This window comes from Lepidochelys olivacea, assembly GCF_965140295.1.
Source record: "Lepidochelys olivacea isolate rLepOli2 genome assembly, chromosome: 3".
NCBI classification, from domain to species: Eukaryota; Metazoa; Chordata; order Testudines; family Cheloniidae; genus Lepidochelys; species Lepidochelys olivacea.
In genome coordinates, this window is record NC_140413.1 from 133315146 (window position 1) to 133331669 (window position 16524).

Below are 16524 nucleotides of genomic sequence, written 5' to 3' on the forward strand. Positions count from 1 at the left end.
TTTTCTGGCATGAACATAATATTTTTTTATCCACCCTCTTGAAGGTAGGCAGTGAAGTAGCTGGGGTTTACCCAACTGTCTTAGCAGGTTCCATAAGAGCTTCATTGACCAGAACGGCAATTCTTATAGATGTCCAGGTGTGCAAAATTTGTAGGAGTTTGAGGTGGGACTGCTGAACCTCCTATACAGGAATCTGAAGTGTGTCAGCAATTTCCTTCATCAGTTCCTGAAACTGCCTGAAGTCATCTGCCATTGAAGGTGGTAGGGGCAGGACAGCTTTGTGAGGCAATAAGATCGTATTAGTGAAAGGTGTCAATCTGCTCTTGCTTCTTGTGCCTCAAAGGTCTCCTCCTCTGGCATAGGAGGTTGAGGCAAAGGGGCCCTTCTCTATTTCCGCTGGTGGTGCAAAGGCCAAGTTGCAATCTGTTGACAACAGAATGTCCAGGGGTCCTAGCAAGGTCACTGAGGGGGCCCAAAAGGCATAGCTGGAGTCATCCATCTGTGCTCCTGCCATGTGGTTGTCATTTGAGGTCTATCCTCCTGTAATATGTCAGTGAAGGAGGGAAAACGATGTGTCCTGGAATAGACATTGGAACCCTACACCGAAATTTGAGAATCTGAGGAGTCCTCTTCCACGTACTCCAAGCATGGTGGTGGTGGTAATAGCTATTCAGGTTGCAAAGTAGATGGGGGTGAACATCATGATCTAGATGATAGAGGGGTCAGTGACCAAGAGAGTCTTGATGCTGACAAACCCCCAGCACTGGTTAACAGAGAAGAGACTGGCTCTGAAGACACTATTGGGTCCTTGGGGTACCTAAATTCTTGTGGTATCGATGCTATCAAAGATGGGGTCGAGTGAGAACCTGTGGAGGACTGCTTCAGTCCCAATGCAGCTGGTACCTAACTTATGGCATTTGCGTGAGTCAGCTCTGATTCCATGAGTACTGTAGGTAGCTAAGCAGTCTTTTGTACCCTTTACTTTAATGTTACTGATACCGAGTTGTTCAGGGATGGGCTTAGAACTCTGCTCAACAGTATCTCTGCTGCTCTGGGTACAACTACCCAAACTTGGTACTGAGTTCATCTCAGATGAATGATTCTTCCTCCTTTGCGGTACCAGTATCAGTCAGAGAATGCATGGAACTCCCCTTGGGAGGTGAGGTCTCTATAGCATTCTTGTGAGTCAGCAACCAAGGTATTCTTGGAGATTTACTCCTTACCTCCTTCTGCTTAGCAGCAGATGTCAATGAGGACTTTGATAACATAGATATACTTGGTGCTGCTTTACTGCCTACATCACTAAGGGTCTCCGGTGACTGAGATTTTGATGTGGACAAGGCACTAGCAGAACCGGGAGTGTATGTACACAGTGGTCCTCTGCCCTGGAGCCAAAACTGATTGTAAAACTTGCTCCATCATTAGAAGTTTAAACTTGATCTCCCTATTTTTCCAGGATCTACCCTTGAAGAAAGTACAGTTCTTGCGCTTACTGGAATACAAGTATCACCCAAACAGCAGAGGTACTGGCAATGCCCATCACTTACTGGAATAAGCTCATGGCAGGAAAGGCACCTCTTGAATCCCGGTGAGCCCAGCATACCCAAGTAAAATAATGAAAAATAACCCTTAGAAGGGGAAGCTTCTAACTAAATCTGAAATTAATACAATTAATTTTTATTTTTAAGAAAAAGAAGAAAAGAAAGGGAACAACTATTCCAACAACTATAAGCACTGTAAGTGATTAACTATATGCCAACTATCTGCTGAAATATTAGAGAGAATGGGCACCAAGAGACTGTCTCATGCTGAAAACAGTTGAAAAGGATTTGAGGGTGGTTTACCTGCACAGTCCCATATAGCCTCAGCACAAGGCACAAGGATGTGTGGAGCATATGCATGGGCTGAACAGGCACCCCTACCAAAATTCTCTCAAAGGCATAGCGGCACATGAAATGGAGCACCGACAGGACACTACTAGAAGAAGAATCCTAAAAAACCATTAAGTAAGCAGCACTAATTTTTACATTCCAAACCATTAAGGAATCAGTGATTGTAAAAGGTGTCCACATGAGCATGCTGATTCCTGAAGTCCTCTACCCACAGTGCAGTTAACAGCATGGCCAGCAGCAGTGCAAGTTTCTCAACACTTAATTAGGAACCTCAAACCAGACCTGGAGGGACTCCCACTGTTTCAACCAGGGTACCAATTAGTGACAACTGTCATTGTGGGTTGCTGAGCCTTTGCCCCCGGGAACTAGAATGACACCAACAATTTGTTTCACACAAGCTATGGAACAGCTATCAGATGGCAACAATTCTATTTCTTAGTGTTCATATTTTGATTCATATACTCATCAAGTGTGCTGTTTCTAGTGAAGGAATCATATAAACATACATTTCTAATGATATCAAAGCAAATACTACCCAAAACATATTTCATTTGGGTCAACTGTTCAGCATGACAATATAGGTTGTGTATATTGTATTATCTGAAGGGGTTCTGAGAAATTTGCCTTGCTAAAGGAAGTACATTCTTTTTTTTCCTGTTTTTTTTGTTTTTTTTTTTTAATTTTCCTTCATTCTTATGCTCCACTTTGTCTTCCGTAACAAGGCAACTTTTGTTCAGTCTTATCTGCAATCTGCCAAAGACTACTCTTCAATTTTTTGAAAATTACAATTTTTGCTTTCTAAAACCCATTTAAAAGAAAAACTTTCATTTGGCTTGTCCCCCTCTCCCCTTTTATTTTTACTCTAATTTTTAACTCAGCTGTCCATCTCTTCTCCATTTTCCCTGTAAATCAGTCCCTTTTTCTCCCAGGCTCTCCAAACATATGCTAAATACTCTCATGTCACCAGTTTCCATGGTTCTCCTTCACCCTTGAAACCCAACAGTCCCTATTCTTGACCTCCCAGACAGCTCAAGAGCCATCCTTATCTCTGTCTTTCTTTACACAACCGTGGGTCTTTTTTCCTCCACCACCAACAAAGTTTCAGGTTCTTACTTTCTTCCCTTTTCTTGTCACCCAGTTCCCACAATTCTCTCCCCATTCTCAGATCTCCATAGCATGATGGAGGTAAGAACTGTACTGAATCCTATTGAGTCCCTTCCACAGGGACAGAGGAGGAAGTAGTGTGTCAATCAGTGTGGTGCTTGCTGCTGCTCAGATGTGGCTAGGAAGGCACAGCAAGCATGACAATAGGAAGACTCAGCCAAAGGCAGAGAACCTTTGTTATGGAGAAAGACAAAAGGTTTTTATTACAATGGGATAAAAACCTGAGCTGTGTCTATACTAGTGCTTCACCTTGGAAAGCAGTTTAACATTTTTCTAGTGTAGCTACACTAAAAGAACAGGGCTGATGGGCTTGGAAGGGAGCACATCCAGCCCTGCTTAACTGGAAGACTGGCTATTGTAATGCAGAGCTTTTGAGGGAGCTGAGAGAAACAGCAATGTAGGAGTGGTATATGGAAGATTCCAATAGCACCCCGAAGAAAAGAAAACATAGGGAAGGACCACAGAGAGAAAGATGGAAGAAACAAACAAGATTGGTAGACAAAATACACAGAAACTATAGGAGAAGAGAACAAAACCCAGACATGGTGATGTATTTTTTTTTGAAGTGCATTATGTACTCCAGTGGATGGATGTCAGCTACTCACCTAATTAAAGATGGTAGTTAACTCTACTGAAAAAGCCTCAAAAATAAAGCCTCCTCTCTAAAATTTTGGGCCCCATCTGTTCAGAGTAGTTTGACAGGAGATCAACATTTGCCCTGTTCTCAGACAAAGAAAACTAAAGCCTTGTACAAGGAAGCTAATTTACAATATACTTTAAACTACACCACACTACTCAGTGACCTTGGATAAGTCACATAATATTTCTGTACTTCATTTTACTCATTGGATACTACTACTTGCAATTCTCACAGATATAGTGAGAGGTTTAATTTTTGTCAAATACTTTGAGAGTCTTTGGGGGAAATGCTCTCTTCTTTTAAAGGGCTAAATATTAAGCAAATTAAACCTGATATGTACACATCAAGAAGGAGAGACTTACCTTTTCCATAGAAGAACTTTCGGTAATAATATGCTCCAAGATCAATGTGTTCTATAATATAACGTTTAACTTTCTCCCGGTGAATTGACTGATTCTCTCTTGGCACCTCCAGTACAGAAACACCAGCATTCGTGCAGTGGGAACTTAGAGAGGATTCAAAGGAACAACTTTCACCTGAAGCAAAAGATGCAGAGTTTGCCCTGGAAAGTGCAATCCTCCTGTCTCCTTCTCCACCAGTTTCATTCCTGAAGTAAGGGCAACTCAGTATTAGGTCATTGCTTTTCCCATCACCCTCATCAGCATCTAGGTTTTCTTTTGAATTGAGGTCCTCTTTACTTCCCAAAGGAGATTCACAGTTTCCTGTCTGGCCTGTTGTCATTTGAGTTTGTGATGCGGCTGAAGCCCCGGTGGTTATATTTTTTCTTTTCCCCACATTAACCGTGGTAGCCATTGCTTCATTTATGTTAAATAAAATGCTCTGAACATCATAATGTGCAAAACATTTTTGACAGTTCCAAGGACGAATGTTTCTCTCAAATCTACCATCATCCAGTTCTGAAGAAAATTTGAAAGTTTCATGCTCACTTTTAATAGTTCGCAGTTTTCTAAACAGAGATGTTTCTACTGCTTCTGATTTTAGTCTCCATTTGAAAGATTTGTCCCTGTCTCTACCAATAAGCAGGGCACTATCCATATAATCCAATCCAGAAATCCTGACAAATTCTCCTCTGGAAATCTGTGTGGCAGCATGAAGACTTGGAGAAATTGTAGGGTCACAGCGGAAAAACTCGGGAAATCCAAATGGAGCAAGAGTTTTATGTTCAAAATTTTCCACTCGATATCCTCTGAGCATTGCAAAAAAATTCTCACCAGACAAACCTTGCCTGTCAATTGAAGAAGTACTTCCATATTCTCTATGAAGAGCTGCTCCCGTATTTGGGTTAACAGCATTCTGGTCCAACACATCTTCAGCATCAATGTCACTAATGGTGACATCACTGTTGCTTCTTTGTCTTATGGGATGAAGTCCCCTCTGGGGAGAATGGACAAAGAGATCTCCTATTGTATATTTGGTCTCTGCAAACTCCAAATCCAACTGCTGTTCTTGTTGCCCATCACTTTGGTCATTTTGTCCATTTGGAATTACTGATCCAACACTCTCATAACTGGTTTGAGGTCTACTCTCCCATACTGCTTTACTTAGTTCCTTAGAGCAATCCTTTTTAGGAGGCCATTCAGATACCCTCGCTCGGACACCCATTTTAGGCATAGCTGGCGTACCATTAGTTTGATTACTTTCATTTTTGCTAGATGTATTTAAAGAAGCAGGAGGACCCACGTTACCATTTAAAGCTTTAAATTTTCTAGCAAAGTAGTCATCGGACTGCATACTTCTTGAAGCCTCCTTGAACTTTGAGGACGTTCGGCTGGGTTTGTGCTTATCTTCTTGTGAAGACCTTTGATCGCTCATGTCCACTCAAGGGCAAGGGAGTACCTAGTCTTACCTCCAAGACTGGTACTGCTGTTATCACATATGGAACAGAGAATTGCAAAATAAGACAACTACTGTCTGTATCAGAGCATAATCGTATCAGAGTGTCTTTTTTGTAAAAAAAAAATAGTCAGAAAAACAGGTCTTCATATTTCCCTCAGTTTAGAATTTAGAATTTCCCTCAGTTGAATTTGATATCAATCCAGGTGTATTCCTTGTACCTGTTCTGAAAAAGAAAAATGTGCATTAAAATGATTTACATTCAAAAGCAGGAAGCCTACAGTGTTACTTGTAAATATAAAACATCCTAAACACCTTTAGTGGCCCATATATTCTCAAAGGAACTCAGATACAAACATACTGAGTATATTACAAATTATTATGTAGTCAGAAAGGTAAAGATAGAAGTATGTTCTCATTTGCACTTCTTAGCAACCAATACATTAGCCCAGTAGTATTCTTAATTATTAATGCTAAAGGTAGAGAATATGTAAATCAATCCAAAGATTGTTATTAACGTACGGAAGAACTTATCTAGAAACATAACAAAATGTTTCCACTACAGTTAACCAATTTAAATCCACTATTAATACATCCCTGCCTAATTAATTTAAATCTGCAAGAGATACCTATTCCATTTGTCTTCTTTTCCTACTTTCATCTCAGCATTTCTCTCAATACCGTCCTAATGCATGGAATGCCCTCCCCATCCCAGTTTGCCAAGATGACTCTCCATATTCAAGCATCTTCTGAAAAGTCACTTCGGTGATGCTCATATGAACAGAGTCAACAGTAATAAGGAAATCATAAGGCATACCCTTCAAGTTACTCTCTACTGTAGGTTTCCCAGTGCAGCCTCCTTTTTTGGATGTCTCTGAAAATGAAAGCACTTTGGGGCAGGGATCGCTCTCAGCCAATATCATCACTCATAAATGCATTTGTGAGTACATCTGCTAGAAACTAAGGTCTGGTCTATTTTAAAATATTGGTCAGTTTAACTAAGTCAGTGAGAAGTGTAAAAAATACATGCTCCTGAGCAGCGTAGTTAAGCCGACTTAAGTTCCTGTGTAGTCAGAGCTAGGTAAATGGAAAACTACTTCTGTTGACCTAGCTATCAACACTCAGGGAGGTGGATTACACACACCAATGGGAGAATGCCTGTCATTGACACAGGCAGGGTCTACACTGAAGCACTACAGCAGCAGCACAGCTGTACCACTGTAGCATTTTAAGTGTGAACAAGCCGTCAGCATTTCACTTCTTGGACGATGGACTGGAAAAATCCACATGTGATTCTGTCCACTGGTACAAAAGATTCAGTAAAATTTAGTCTGATTAGGAAAAACATTCAGTTGGTGATTAGAGCTGGTTGGAACATTTTCAGTGAAATTTCATTTAATTGAAGCCAAAACACTCCAAACATAATGGAGATGTGTCAGTTTCAACCAAGTTTAAAAGTACATGCTCTACCCAGTTCAGTCATTTGGAACAAAAAACTCTGCTCAATCAGATAGAGCAGGGACTTGAATCGGGTTTCCCATATCCCACACCAGTGCTCTAACCACCAGGCTATTGAGATAGACACCTTCCCAAATTGGAAAGCTCAAGCTTCTGTCTGAAATGGACATTTTGACAATTGTTTTTGAAAAATGTTTGGAAGGTTTTATTTTTCTTCAAAATGCAGAATGAAAACAAAGTTTCAAAACCTCAAACGTTGCTGCAAAACAGAACGGTCTTCCTCCAGCCAGTTCAACTAGTAAATGTCTATTGAATTGTGGAAAAGTCTTCCCTCAGATGTGATTTAAAACTATGCTGGAAAAGAACAGAACATACACTGTAAGAAACAATCCTGTGGTGCTAGTGTTTAAAATCTTCTATTCTAAACAGGGCTTTGGAGCTGTGCTTCGGCTCCGCTCCAGCTCCAGGGAAAACCCTGCAGCTCCACTGCTCTGGAGCTGCTCGGCGGGCTCCGCTCCAAAGCCCTGATTCTAAAGGTCTCTTTGGCTCTAATTTCTATTTTACTTCTATATGGCAATATTTCTGTTACATTTACTCTAAATTATAGTACACAAAGTAATCCTTGAAAATGAATTGTAAGGATTTTGTTCCAAACATTTTACAGTTAAATATTCCAGTTGTGTAGCAGAAAATATGTAGTCATTTCAAATTTACAAGTACTAATGAAGATAAGTCATTGAAAACTAGGTCTTTCTTTGAAGAGGGAGCGTGCGGGGGCACAGAATTTTGAATTTGGGACTTGCTACTAGGCAAATAGTGATGATATTGCAAACACTGTAAACCATGCTGGAAAATAAAGAGAGTCCCAGCAGAAATTTAAAGGCAAAACCATTAGGCAGCTCTCTAGACAAGGAAGAGAGGAGAACTCCAATTAATGTTTTTTTAAAATGGCAATTCCTTTCATTGTAATGCATCTAGGAAACAGCAGTAAGGTACTGCATGATTTCCTTCAATTTTACTATTTGGAGGATTTATGTTACTTCATTCTTACTCTAACTGCAGAACAGCTGTAACTGGAGCATATTCTCTTTTATATTTCTCTGCTTGCTAATCTAAGAGACTACAGCTACTATGCTAAAGATCATGCCGGTTGCTTCCCACAACAACATGGCAGCCAAGTTGGCAAACGTTAATTCAGTCAACCATTGAATTTACTAGTACACCAAAATATTTTTCAATTGTTTTTAATAGTTTTCAGGATAATCATATAGAGGAATGTGCACAGGGTATGCACATTCACTTGCAGCTATGTCCAGTGCTTTTCTCCCATTGTGAAAGATCAGTTTAAGGGTGAGGCAAGACTGAACGTTTTCAACTCCCACAGCAGCTTTTCTTCTTTGGGCAGTAAGAGGCAATGTAATGATCTTTCAAGATGCTTCAAATAAGGATGTGCACATTTAGGGCAGTTTTACACAGAGAAGGTAAATTGTACTGAAAGCTTCCCATAGTTCAGTGAAGTTAGTTGGGTGGAGGTCAGGGGTGAAAGTAAGTCGAGTGACTTACCATTACGCTGGGGCCAGCTCTGGCCCCCAGAAGGAGGGGGGGGGTCTAGAGCGGAAGGGGTGGGGCTGAGAGGGTCAGAGCCAGCCCCAGTCCACCCTGTAAAGTAAGTGCGCCCCCCTTCTTCTCCTCCTCCCCCCTCCCGCCCCCACCAGGGTAACAGCAGCAGGCCGGGGCTCCGGCAGCTATTTAAAGGACCGGGGCAGCAGAGGCAGCTGGAGCCCCAGCCCTTTAAATAGCCCCTCAAGTCCCCGCTACCCCAGGGCTTTGGAGGCTCTTTAAAGGGCCTGCGGCTCCCCTGTTTCTACCGCCCTGGCCCTTTAAATAGCCCCTGGAGCTGTGGAGTAATAGCAGCGGCAGGGCTCCGGTGGCTATTTAAAGGGCCAGGACAGTAGAAGCAGGGGAGCCCCAGGCCCTTTAAATAGCCGCTGGAGCCCCACAGCCGCTACCCCAGGGCCCCAGCGGCAAGGCTCTGGGGTCAATTTAAAGGGCCTGGAGCCCCAGGCCCTTGAAATTGCCCCCTGGGGAAGCCGGGCTGCCCCAGTACAGTGCACCGGCTCTTGCCAGTATGCTGTACCGGTGCATACCAGCTTACTTTCACCTCTGGTGGAGGTAAGAGGAGGGCAGAGAGGAAAAATTTTCTTTCCTACCTATATCACAAAAAAAAAAAGTATTTAAAATATTATTGGGGGGGAAAAAAAGATGAAATTTAAGCTTTACAAAAGGACTTTTTTCTTCCATGTCTGGAGGAACACGGGAACCTGAACTCAGGCTTTGCCTGGTATAGCAAGACTGAAGCCCATTGTATATGAACCTGAGTTAGTTAACAGTGTTTAGAGTGCATACTCAGTGTTGCACTTGAAACTGTTTCCATTTGGCTGCACAACAGAGAAGAGGCCAAAAACATGTTAAGAACATGCTCTTCTTAAGGAAGAAAAAAAGTTGTGTTCCAGCCTAAGACCTTAAACACAATACCTACCTGTAGGTTAAAACAAAAAAGTTTTGCCTTGCCCACAGTGATCAGCCAAACTGTTTAAATGTTAGCATGGAATCCAATTAAAATATCTTTAAAATATGACACACAGGATCTTTAAATATATTTGTAAGCATTTTACATTCCTTTGGTGAAAATAAAATGCAAGTAGGAAAATATCTTGTGGTACGTCTAACACTTTTGGGAAAAATTACTATTACAGAACTAAAGCACAAGAAAGAGTTTCTGTATGAATTATGGTATCATGCAAACAACCGACAGTAGCAACTAATAGGTGATCCTCCATATTCTTCAAAGAGCTTTCTCCAGATGTTAACTAATATGATGTTAGAGGATTGGAGGTCCCCCCTTCAGAGAAAAGCAATCAAATAAGACTAAGACATCCCATCATAACCCTGCTACCTACTTTGCATTTTGCAACTACTTAAATAGTATTCAGAACAAAAAAACCCCACAATTTTGCATTTCTGGAATGATCTGAAACTCCACTTATGCCTATTTTCTTTGAAGTGGCTGTAAATTAGGTTTTTCAAACTATCTATCCAATTCACACATTAAAAATGGAAAACCATTCATCAAAATCTGTTCAACCTAGTTTTTTGAAGGGTATCACAAATATTTTTAAATTGTCATACAAACTAAATATAAATATAAAATGAGAAAAGACTATCCTGTAATAATCCCATTCTTCTGTTTCGCATCAAGAATTAGGAACAGAGAAATACCTACATCAGATCAGAACAACAGGCTGTCTATTACAGTATTGTATGTCTGACAATGGCCAGTACCAGGTGCTTTAGGGAAAGGTGCAATTTTCCACTACTGTGCATAATTTTGGAATAAACTGCCCATGGGGAAGCTGTTTCCTATGTCCCATAAGTTACTGGTGGTTTAAATACCCTGAAACAAAGCTTTAAAATATCTCCTTATATAAAAAAAATTAAATGGCTGTCATCCTAGCTAATTTACCTATGTTTTTTCTTGTTATACATATAAATGGATAATCCTTTTTTAAACAAGCCTGTTTAGTCTTCAAGGATATCTTGTAGCACTGAGTTCCACTAGTTGATTATGTATTATGTAAAAACAGATATTTCCTTAAATCATTTCATATATATTATCTTTCAATTTCATTAGACAGTCCCTTGTTATTGTATTATGAGAAAAAGTAAAGCGGGCGCTCCTATTTACTCTTGCTAGAACATCTTTTGCTTCGTTATGTCAACTTTTATTCATCTCCTCTGTAAACCAAACAGTCAAAAATGTTTCAATCTCTGCTCATATGAAAGTCTTTCCATTTGTCTATTTAGAAGAGAAGCTCTTCTGGGCAGGAACAGTCTTTTTGTTATGTTTGTACAATATGCCTAGTACAACAGGGGGTGGAGTTTCTAGGTGCTTCTGCAATACAAATAATAAAATCATCATCATGTCATGCCTCTCGCACCAAATTCAGCTAGATCTTTTTTGTATAGTGACCAGAACCGCACGCACCATTTCAGGGAAGGGGTATAACTGATTTGTATGAAATAGCATTATAATCTTTTCTGTAATTTTTTCATTGCATTCCTCCTACTCCGCAACAACATTGGCTTATTGGACATCTCAGTGTACAGTAGCAGTCAAATGATGCCATGATTTGTCACATAGTTTTAATTAATTTAAAACTCAGTAACATATTAGTAGTCCAGGTCATTCCTTCCTGTGTGCAGTACACCTTGCATTTAAACACAACAAAATTTAATTTGCTATCCATTCATCTATCTTTGTTACATCGCTCTCATGTTCCCTACACTCACCTAAGCAATTGAGTCACCTGCAAAGTTTACCACCCACTTTTGGTTTTATGTTCTTTTTGTCTAATTTCCTCATTTAAAAAAAAAAAAAAGCACACAGTGCTAGTTTTTTTTAACCTAATTACAAAGTTTTATTTCGTTACTCAGCTACTAAATTACTTCTTGAAACACTTCGTAGTTGAAATACCCCTTCCCCAACTATGTTAACTTTCTATGCCAGTAGTTTACTTCCACTTTTTCTATATATGTTCTTCCTTCCTCAAGGCGTTCCCCAGCACCAGATACATTTCTTGATGCATGAGGAAGTGATCAGCTGCTTCACCTCTCTCAATAATCTCAACTACAGAAATTTCGTTTCTCCATTCCAGCCTTATCTCCTCCTAGCAGATGCGTGACTTCCTTAAATGGAAGACACAGTCAGTTCTGAACTGGGACAATTCTACAATGTCCATATAAATAATTCTGGCCACTTCTGCCCTTTTAGTTCAGAAACTAGTAAATGCACCATGGGATCCATAGTGTTGACGCTCCATGCTTTCCATCACCTGAGAGACTTTGAGGCCATGCCTCCTGTTCCATCTGACAAGTCAACCTACAGTTGTGGAGGAAAGCATACTTCAAAAGGACTTGAGCGTTGTGACAATTCTCTTTTCTTATGCTTCTCACGTCCTTCCAGTTACACAGACGGTATGACACAGCCCATTCTCAGGGAAACAAATATTTGTGTACACTCAGTATTTTAAAGCAATAGCATATTGTATCCACTGGGTTTAAAAAAAACAACAAAAAAAATAGTTATTCCCTCCACTGCTTCATAAGTCAGAGAACACTTTAAAACTAGTGTATTGGTTGACCAAGGAGATGCCTAAATTAGCACTGATTTATGAATTAACACTTTATTGGAAACAGCAACATTTGGAAAAAAACTGCCCTTACAAGAATCACTAAAGCGAAGGTATATGAACAAATAAGGCAGCCCTTTTAAAAATCTATAGTTGGACTAATTTACATAACCTTTTTATTTTTAATATAGTTCAGTGGTTCTCAATCCATGGGACACTTAAGGCCCAATCACCACACAGCTGCGGCCCATGTAGGATCCTCAAGCCCATATAGATAGTATATATATTGTGTGGATGCAGCCCACATAACACACAGAACACTCCATATGTCTGCCACAATGTTAAATAGATTGAGAACCACTGATATAGGCTGTGTGAACATTTAGTAGTGAATATTCCATAGATTCATAATTCAGTAATACAGAAGATGTTCTGTTTGAAAAAGGTTCAGATGATGAATAGATTGTATTACCTTCTATGGCATCACTCCCCCTCTCCTACATTTGTTTTTCATCAATTTCTCTTTGCTCTATTTGTTATCTCTCCACAAAAAGGAATTGGACAAAACAGACACACACCCCTGAGTTATAACTAATGCTTGCGCCATTTATTATAAAACTTCCTTTGTTTGAGTTATAAGACAACATTTAATAAAACAGATTTCTTCCTCTACCCCACCCCACCCCCAAAAAGAATATTTGTCCATATCTTCCTCATCCCTGACCACCACCCACACACCTCTAGGTCAAGTTCCTCACTTTTCCCTTTTTTCTCCTCATCTTAGTCTTTCAGCTAGAGAGCAATTGCCAGACATGGTCAAAAGATAAAACTGGATGCCTACCCTGCTGTTCTGCTTGTGCCGATCCTCTCCACTAGGGCTGTTGGATGTTATGCAAATAACTTAAGTTCCTTCCACAGAGTTACAAAGACTTCCTTCTGAGCTCAATAAAGCAGCTGGTTTGTTAGCCACAGTTTCAGTTCTCTTTAAGGTGGAATGTTTCCAAGTTTTCTGGGGACCTGGATATATGCCTACAAATGGTCCTGTGCCAATAACAGAGCAATGAATAAAAACTGTACTATTGGACTACCCTGTCAAAAGGAGGCTGCTTGGTAACCCTGCCTCATGTCAACCTTGATAGACAGAAATTAATGCTGTAAGGGGCCTTTCTGAGATTATTTTGTTGATCAAGAAACTGGAAATCTGCCCCTATTATTAGAGAATGTTATCACCCTAAAAAGAATGCATAATTAATCCTTGTACTATTCATCAAGATTAAAATTGTATAATTGTGATTCTGAGGCTGTGCTAATCTTAAAAAATGGGAAGTGCAATTTGATAAAATAGGAATATAAATGTGAATAGTAGGCCAAATCTTATGATCAGCCAGACATTTGATTTGCATTTGACTGATTCTACACAGCATTTTGCTATGAGCAATAAGAGCTCTAGTCAGCTTTCAGTCTTCAGAGTAACACATTTAAAGACACAGTGTTGTGTATTTTGCCAGTATAGTTAATGCAGCAGTAATACATCAGCTAATTTACAGCAAATCCATTTTTGGATGCAAGCTTGGCCTGGGACCCATCCTTCTATGACCTATGGAAATAATAGGGTGCAAAAGCAAAGAGGAGAGGGTCTATAAGCTACCTTTCTCCTCAAGAACTCTAAACTAGACAATTCACTGGAGTAACATCAAGGTAGCTACAGTGTTAGTGGAAGAATACGTAAACTTTCAACTATTTAATATAGCAGCACCTGTATGAAAGTTGTCACAAGGAAAATATAGAACACTTAATTTAGTCTTAATTTAGAATACCTTTCTAAATTAAATGATTTTCCATTTGCTTCTTTCCTTGTTTTTAACCACTAATATTAAGAATCATTATATGAAAAAAATACTTGTAGATGGAGTTCATCTGTTCCTACTGTTTGTTCCTTAAAGCCATAGTCCAGAGATTTACAGCTTGGGTTCCTAAATCAAAAGGTCCTGGATTTTCAGAGGCACAGTGGAGAGTGTGGGTGCTCATTTAGGTGTTCAAATAGGGATTTAGGTGCCTAACTTTAGATATCCAATTTGGAAAATCTTGGCCATACTCCTTTGTGTGATATCACAATTAACTGCTCTTGAGATTGTGATGATATCACACAAAGGATTATTATTCCAAATGACACATATGCACGAAGAGCAGATGAACTCCTTTAGCAAGAGTCTGTTTTCATGCAAATGTCCTTAGAAAATGTGATATTTAAGCATAATTGTCTTAAATAGAATGTTTTTCAAGGTTTTCCATGAGGCATCAGGGAATCTTTAAGGCTAACACTAACTATAATTGAGTCACTTATCTGGATTGCAGCTGTGGAAAAAGAACTGAAAAGAGTACAATGCACAAATTATGAACCCAGTTCATGAAAAGATGGCTCAAATTATTATACATCGGATTTACAATAAAACTATAACTACAGTATAAATGGTTACTTCTTATACCCATACTTCAGATCCATGATTAATATGCAGATTTAGACAGAAGGCAGAAGCGACATGGGAAGCCCCTCATTTTGATTAATGGGGATACACATGAGTTTCTGTATACCGAGTATTTGTTGTGAACTTACTCATTTGTGCTCTTTCTTCACATGTATAATCTTTGGTTGCAAGTGAACTGTAAGGGCAGAAAATGAAAAAAAGCTAGCTGAGATCAAAAAACTATGATAAAATATCTAAAAAAATATTCCATTATTGTACTGTTATTGTGTTAGATCAAGGCTTGGATTATTTGAAATGAGAGTTATAATTAAGCAATTATGCTAATACACTCTGGGAATGATTCTCCATTTACACTGATGCAAATCAGGAGCAATTCCTTTTATGTCAATAGAGTAACACTACCAGGAAACAGGTGTAAATGAATGGAGAATTAGACCTTATATTTGTACTTCATCAATGGTCTCTTCCACACTCTGATAAATGCTAGAGACATTTATCTTAAAGTAAACATTGAAGCAAAGCCACAATATATAACCTTGAAGCTATACCCTTTAACAATAAAACGTTGCCTGATGTCAGTGAAATTTCACAAAAGGCTAAAAAAAAAAGCTTTCTAAGTCATAATCATGTTTCCCTTTGGTCTTGGAAGGAATCCAAGATGGCAATCACAATAACATCTACTGCACCAGTTTTAGAAGATTTAAAAATAAAAACCAAAACCAAACAAAAGCCTCTTAGCTTTCCTATTAAACAGACTTATGGACTGGATTCCCTCCCTTCACTTAGGAAATCAAAGATGACAAAGTGATTTAATGAGTCCCACCTCCCAATTATTATGATCATCATCATTATGTCAAGATACATTGCAACCAGTTATGAAGCAACAAGTATAGTTTGCAATTTATAATTTTTTATTTATTTTTTATTTGGAAAGGTAACAATAAGGTACCGAACCCCAAACTCTTGGCACTTTTTTTTTTTTTTTATCATTTTCTCAGAATAAATCAACCTTAAATATTGTAGCTCAATTTGTATTTTGTTTCATCAGGAAATAATGATAATCTTTTCAGCAAGCAATTGGTATAGTCCCACAATTAACATTTCTACTTTACATTTCTACCTTAATTAGCACAATGCTGCTTCAATTTCATTAAGAATATTTCAGAGACAGAATAAAGTTGCTGAAGGGACTTTTAATTTTAATTTTTATTATTTTGCTGAAAGGAAAAAAGTTTATTTTAAAATTTCAGAATCAGTACTTTAGATTTTTCTTTGACTATTGACACCAGTACCCTACTATCTTGCTTCAGCATTTTGATAAATTATACAAGTTTTGGCAGTTGGATATTTTAAGGCTAATCTGCTTTCTAAAACAAAGTACATCCCCCACTGTTCTTACAGCTCTGTCAAAAATGGGCTCTACCATGCTATCTATGTCAAAGTTTGATTAAATGACCAATGCTGAAGAGTGGATTGGGATATGACCTCATGCAGGTTGGACTACATAGACGTGTAGGGTGAAATCCTGGCTCCACTGAAGCCAATGGCAAACTGTTATTTACTTCATTTGGGCCAAATTTTCATGATTCGACTTGCAATTCAGTTAGACTATTTTTAGTACATTTATGGAAATGCACACACACGATTTACAAGGTAAAGAACAGTATTAAAACAATTATATCCTCAGATAAAGGGATTTTTCTGGGAGAAGAAAGAACAGCTGTGTGTACTAACTGTTTCCTATTAAGCCAGAAGGAGAAAAAGTTGCCCTCCCACCATTTCTCATAGATGATTTACCATGGTTCATGGATCAAACTGCAGAAGGAAGTTATTTGCCTATG

General features: G+C 39.0%; 1 protein-coding gene across 5 annotated transcripts in view; it reads right to left on the reverse strand.

Annotated features, from left to right (window-relative positions):
• Positions 1 to 16524, reverse strand: part of SIPA1L2 (signal induced proliferation associated 1 like 2) — a 179376-nt gene that overhangs the window by 124602 nt on the left and 38250 nt on the right. For 4 of the 5 annotated variants that reach the window (XM_084624846.1, XM_084624843.1, XM_084624847.1 and 1 more), the window contains exons 2-3: positions 14812 to 14858; positions 4059 to 5776 (exon numbers count right to left, since the gene is read on the reverse strand). In XM_084624846.1, coding sequence (XP_084480972.1) covers positions 4059 to 5529 — 1471 coding nt within the window. In that variant the 5' untranslated portion in view covers positions 5530 to 5776; positions 14812 to 14858. The remainder of the gene's footprint in view (positions 1 to 4058; positions 5777 to 14811; positions 14859 to 16524) is intronic. The other variant, XM_084624844.1, reaches the window with a different exon arrangement.